At 55.2% G+C, this 5,335-nt stretch overlaps 1 protein-coding gene across 1 annotated transcript in view; it reads right to left on the bottom strand.

The window, feature by feature from the left end:
• Window positions 1–357: 357 nt before the first annotated feature.
• The window catches only part of DBH (dopamine beta-hydroxylase (dopamine beta-monooxygenase)), an 18,747-nt gene continuing 13,769 nt past the window's right edge, over window positions 358–5,335 (bottom strand). Inside the window, exons 11-12 of the mRNA XM_014942789.1 lie at window positions 3,264–3,423; window positions 358–832 (exon numbers count right to left, since the gene is read on the bottom strand). Coding sequence (XP_014798275.1) covers window positions 698–832; window positions 3,264–3,423 — 295 coding nt within the window. The 3' untranslated portion in view covers window positions 358–697. The remainder of the gene's footprint in view (window positions 833–3,263; window positions 3,424–5,335) is intronic.

Raw genomic sequence — 5,335 nt, 5'->3', positions numbered from 1 at the left:
CCCACCCCCTTTTTCCTCCCCTTCACCCCCTCTCCCTTTCGAAACCCCATCACGGAGGCATCATTTGTTCCCGGCCATTGGCATCTGGTGGCGTCGAGGCGAATAATCCCCAGCGTGGGGGAGTGGGAGGAGGAGCACGACGGGGAGCTGCAGTCCCTGCAGCAGGGAAGCGAGCCCCGGGTGGGCGTCACAGCATCCCTCCCTCCATCCCTCCATCCATCCCTCCCTCCATCCCTCCCTCCATCCCTCCATCCCCGCCGAGGATGCCGGCGTGGGAGAAACGCCTCCCTGAGCTAGACGGGACCGTGGGGCACTGGGAAGGCTGTTACTCTGCCTCCCACGCAGGTTTTTGCTCTGTGCCTCAGTTTCCCTGCGGGAAAACAGGCTCCTTCCCCCCCCCTCCCCGGGGCCGCGCTGGGTTCGGCACAATAGCAAACCTCCACGTTATTATTCTGGGGGCGGAAAGCAGCATTACTCAGAGCTGGGATTGCTAATAACTGGCTAAATATAGCAGTTTCCAGCTCCTGAGTACTTTCTGAACTCACTTGTGAGCCCCAACCTCCTCCAGAGAGAGGGGCCAGGGCACTGGTCGGCATCGCTGTGTGGGCAGGGGTGTCGGGGGAGCAATGGGATGTTCCCCCGTGGATGCTCCTGCCCGGAGATGCTTCCCGTTGTGATGGAAGGAGTGGGCACGGGGTCAGTCCTTCCTGAGCGGCCCCAGGTTGAGGGGCACGGGGGCAGCAGGCCGTGGTCCCGGGGCAGACGGGCAGTGAGGGATGGGTTCCTGCAGCCTCTCGGTGATGGTGGGAAGGGGCTGCTTCTCCCACTCACCCTGCAAGAGAGATCAGCACCATGAGACCAAGTCAGGGTTTCAGGTACTTGGAGACTCCGTGTTCCTCCCTACTTGAAAAAATGAAATCATCTTTTATATTTGAAGTGTTTTTAGCGCAAACCAGGATGTTTTCTTATGAGACGTTACTAATTATTTGTGTTGCAGAAGGACCTACGCATCCCCGTAGTGGCACAGATGTCTGCAGTGCACCACGTTGCACAAACCCACCACAGACAGGGAGTTTCCACCCCAAAAAAGCGTTACCCACCGCATCAGATGGAGGCAACTCCAACCAGGGAGTCTCACCGACCCACCGCCCTCTCATCCCAGCCTTGAAAAAAGCTCTCTACCAGGTATTGGCAGGGAGTTTGGTTGGAGGTGACATTTGCATCGTGCCAACATGGATTTCATTTGAAGCTGCTGCCAGACAGGAGGGAGGCAGGAAGTGGGATGAGGTGCCACGGGGAAGGGCTGTCACAGCCATCAGGGCTCAAGGTGACCACAGCCAGGACAAACCCCCCAGCTCCCTGGGTGCCGGGGGACACCTTGTCTGGAGGATGCTCTTTGCAAGGAGCAATCCCCTGGGTTGAGCCGGTGCTGAGGGCTGAGCCCACGGGGCAGGATGTAGCTCAGATGTGACTTGTTTGTCGGGGTTAGTGGCCGGGTGAGATGCAGGCAGGGGCTGGGGGGGGGGTTGCTCAGGCTGGGCTGAGCTGTGATGCTCCGGTTTGGCTGCCGGCTGGGCGCTCATGCGGAAACGTCAGCGAGAGGCTGAGCCGCAGCGGGAGCGGGAGGAGGGAGGGCTGGAGAGGAGAGGTAGAGCCGTGACTCATCGGCAAGAAGAAGAAGAAGGTTGGATTTGTGTTTTCAGATTAAATTCCTTGTCGTATGTCAAGCGAAAACGGGCCAGAGCCTGCTCTGGCACCAGGAAAAGGTGGAATGGGATGGAGGGACCGGTCACACGGGGAGTGACCGGAGAGGGGACAGCTTTGCAGGGGAGCACCAGCTGGAGAAATGACTCTTTTCCTGTCCCCTTATGGCTTAAGAGAGCAGTTAAGCATGTTTAGGGTGCCCCAGCCCTGAGCCCATCTTCTGCAGTGTCCTCCTGCCCTGATGACAAGTCCCAAACCCTCACCAGCACCCTGCTTTTGGGGTAGATCAAAGGCATTTGGAGTGTCTCGATAGTTGTTGTTTTCTGTGCTTTTGAGTGGAAATCTGAACGTAGAGAGCTCAGTGCCAGCCCTTGCAGGTGCAGGGGTCTGGGGGACGGTGACATCCCCGCGGCCGCTCACATAGTTAACAGCAACCAGTCCTTCCAGTAAGCTCGTCAGCTTTGGGATCGCTGAACTGCAAAAACACGAGCTTAATTAGAAGCTGGTGCTTTTCTCTTGGCAGAAACAGTGTGGAATAAATGAGGTGTCTTAAAATCGGGCTCGCTCTGAAAACACCCGCAGAGCAGGAGGGGCAGCTCAGCTCCTTCGCCCTCACCACGATGCTCCTGACCCACATTGTGCCAATGCCAGATCTTCTCCCTTCCAGTCTCTTACCGGCCACCCCCCAGACCTCGCAGAAATCAAGAGAGTTGCCTGCACTGTAATTAAGAGGCTTAAATCATAATTGGGCTGCCACACAAAACTTCTCCACCCCTTCTGTCCCTGCAGCCGGGCTCTGTGTGGCCGAGAGGTGCCAGGTCTCCAGTTCCAGGGGACTGGAAAGGCTTCTGCCTCCTCTAGAGCAGAGTTTGCTAAAGAGGTTTTACTGGGGCAGGAAGGTGATGGTTTTCCCTGCAACCAGCTTGGCATCCTCTGGCGCTGCAACGGATAATGCTGGATCCAGAGATAAGGGATCCTGCGAGCTCATTACACTGATAAACAGTGTCGGGAGCTGGTGGTGATAGGGACCATCATTGCTTTTAAAGCTTCATCATCGTGACCATCGTGGCTGGGCCTGTTTTTTGGTTTTTTTAAAGATCTCACAGCCCTTTATCCTTCACGTTTTGCTGGATCGCCGTGTTTGGAGACTGCACAGATGCTGTGCGTAATGAGCTCGCTCTGCTGGGACCTGATGTACTTTGCCAAAAATCCTAAAAACCACCTCACGTTCCTCCTCGGTTCTGGAGCTCACCCTGCTTTAATGCTCAGCAAAAGCAGCCTCAAAATCACTTTATGCAAATGCATCCCCTAATTGAATCTGCCCAAAGCATCCACAGCGGGCTGGTGCCGTATTGTTTTAAGCACCAGGTTTGGGCTGGGCTCAATGTCTTGGTGACACTGGGGTTCCCCAGGCAGCTCCAGGTCCCTGCCCCGAAGCTGTGCCCTGAGCACCAGAGACCTGGCCCATCTCATCAGTGTCACCCTGTGGCTGAGCTGCTTTTTTTTACCTAGATCCAGGGATTTTGCTGTGAAGCTTTGGTTGTGAAGCTGGTACCTACCGGGAAGCGGACGGCTGAGGATTTGTTGCAGTGCATGGAGATGGGAGCAAAGCCATAGAGGGATTTCAGCACATCTCGGTTGAACGAGTTCCAAGGGATGGAGAAAAACTGCTGTGGGACAGAGACCTGCGGGCACATGCAGACCTCCTCATCGTTAAACCTGGGGCAGGAGAAATGGCAGAGTGAAACACAGCAACTCCATCCCCTTTCAGCTCTGGATGTGTCTAATCCCCCCCTGCCTGAAGCTCAGCCTGGAACGGCTCCGAAATCGGCGCTGGGAGCTGGGGGAGCCTCGCACAGCCAGCACCTACAGGTAAAGATCTGGGGCCAGCCCGTGAGGTGGACACCCTGTGCCAGGTCAGCATCTCACCCCCCTCACCATGGGTGAAAGGGCTGCAACCTGCTTCTCTGGCAGGGGTGCTTGGTGTCTGCCTTGGGTTATAACCTTCAGCCTGGAGAAGAGAAGGCTCCGGGGAGACCTTATAGCGGCCTTTCAATATCTGAAGGGTGCCTATAGAAGAGCTGGGGAGGGACTCTTTGCCAGGAAGGGTAATGATAGGACAAGGGGAAATGGTTTTAAATTGGAAGAAAAAAGATTCAGATTAGATATCAGGAAGAAATTTTTTACTATGGGGTGGTGAGACACTGGAACAGGTTGCCCAGGGAAGTTGTGGATGCCCCATCCCTGGAGGGGTTCAAGGCCAGGCTGGATGTGGCCTTGAGCAACCTGCTCTAGTGGGAGGTGTCCCTGCCCAGGGCAGAGGGTAGGAACTAGATGATCTTTGAGGTCCCTTCCAACCCAAACCATTCTATGATTCTATGATTCTATAACAAGTATTTCACACATAAGTCCTTGGCCATACACTGACTCTTGTTGGGAAGTCCCTCCCTGGGGACTGTCTCCCTTCCTGGTTGTTCTCACTGCACAGCCATCCTTAAATAATGGAATCATAGAATAGTTTAGGGTGGAAGAGACCTTAAAGACCATGAAGTCCCTCCCTGGGGACTGTCTCCCTTCCTGGTTGTTCTCACTGCACAGCCATCCTTAAATAATGGAATCATAGAATAGTTTAGGGTGGAAGAGACCTTTAAGACCATTAGTTCCAACACCCCTGCCCTGGGCAGGGACACCTCCCACTAGACCCATCCAGCCCGGCCTTGAACCTCTCCAGGGATGGGGTGGCCACAGCTTCTCTGGGCAACGTGGGACAGCATCTCACCACCCTCACAGAATTTTTCCCTAATATCTATCTAAATCTATCTATCTAAATCTCCCCTTCTTCAGTTTAGAACCATTCCTCCTTATGCTATGGCTCCACTCCCTGAACAAGAGCCCCTCCCCAGCTTTCCTGGAGCCCCTTTAGGGACTGGAAGGGGCTCTAAGTTCTCCCTGGAGCCTTCTCTTCTCCACGCTGACCCCCCCCACCTCTCTCAGCCTGTTCTCCCAGCAGAGGGGCTCCAGCCCTCCCAGCATCTCCGTGGCCTCCTCTGGCCCCTCTCCAACAGCTCCATGTCCTTCTGATGTTGGTGGCCCCAGAGCTGGAGGCAGCAGTGGGAAGGGGTCTCCCCAGAGCGGAGCAGAGGGGCAGAATCCCCCCCCTCGCCCTGCTGGGGATGCAGCCCAGGATGCAGGGGGCTTGCTGGGTTGCAGGTGGACATTGGTGGCTCGTGGCCATCCCTCGGCTTGGGCTCCTGGTTGGGGTCCTCAGGAAAAGGAAGACATGAGCTGGCTCCTGGCTTGCGTATGAACCATGTGTAGCTCAAACAATATCTTCTTCTTCAGGCTTAATTAAGCCTTTTTACAGGCCTAATGCTCTTGGTTTTAATCCCCAGCTTGGAGCAGGATTTATGACACTAAGGACGTTTCTGCCTCTGCCTCTTCTTCCAAGCTGTGTGGGTGGTGAGGAAAGACTAACGTGGCTTTTGTGTGGAGCAAAAACGTGACATATTTAAAACCATGATCAAAATTGGGGTGTTGTAGCCCAGGTGGAACCCCTGCTGGGGTGTTTTGGGGGTCTACGTAGAAAGAACGTGGGTTGGCTGCCTGTCAGGCTCCATCTCTGTCCCCACAT

The sequence above is a fragment of the Calidris pugnax genome, unplaced genomic scaffold (genome assembly GCF_001431845.1).
Source record: "Calidris pugnax isolate Ruff unplaced genomic scaffold, ASM143184v1 scaffold102, whole genome shotgun sequence".
NCBI classification, from domain to species: domain Eukaryota; kingdom Metazoa; phylum Chordata; class Aves; order Charadriiformes; family Scolopacidae; genus Calidris; species Calidris pugnax.
Note: the sequence above shows the minus strand (reverse complement) of the source record. Positions and strands in the feature narration are given on the sequence as shown.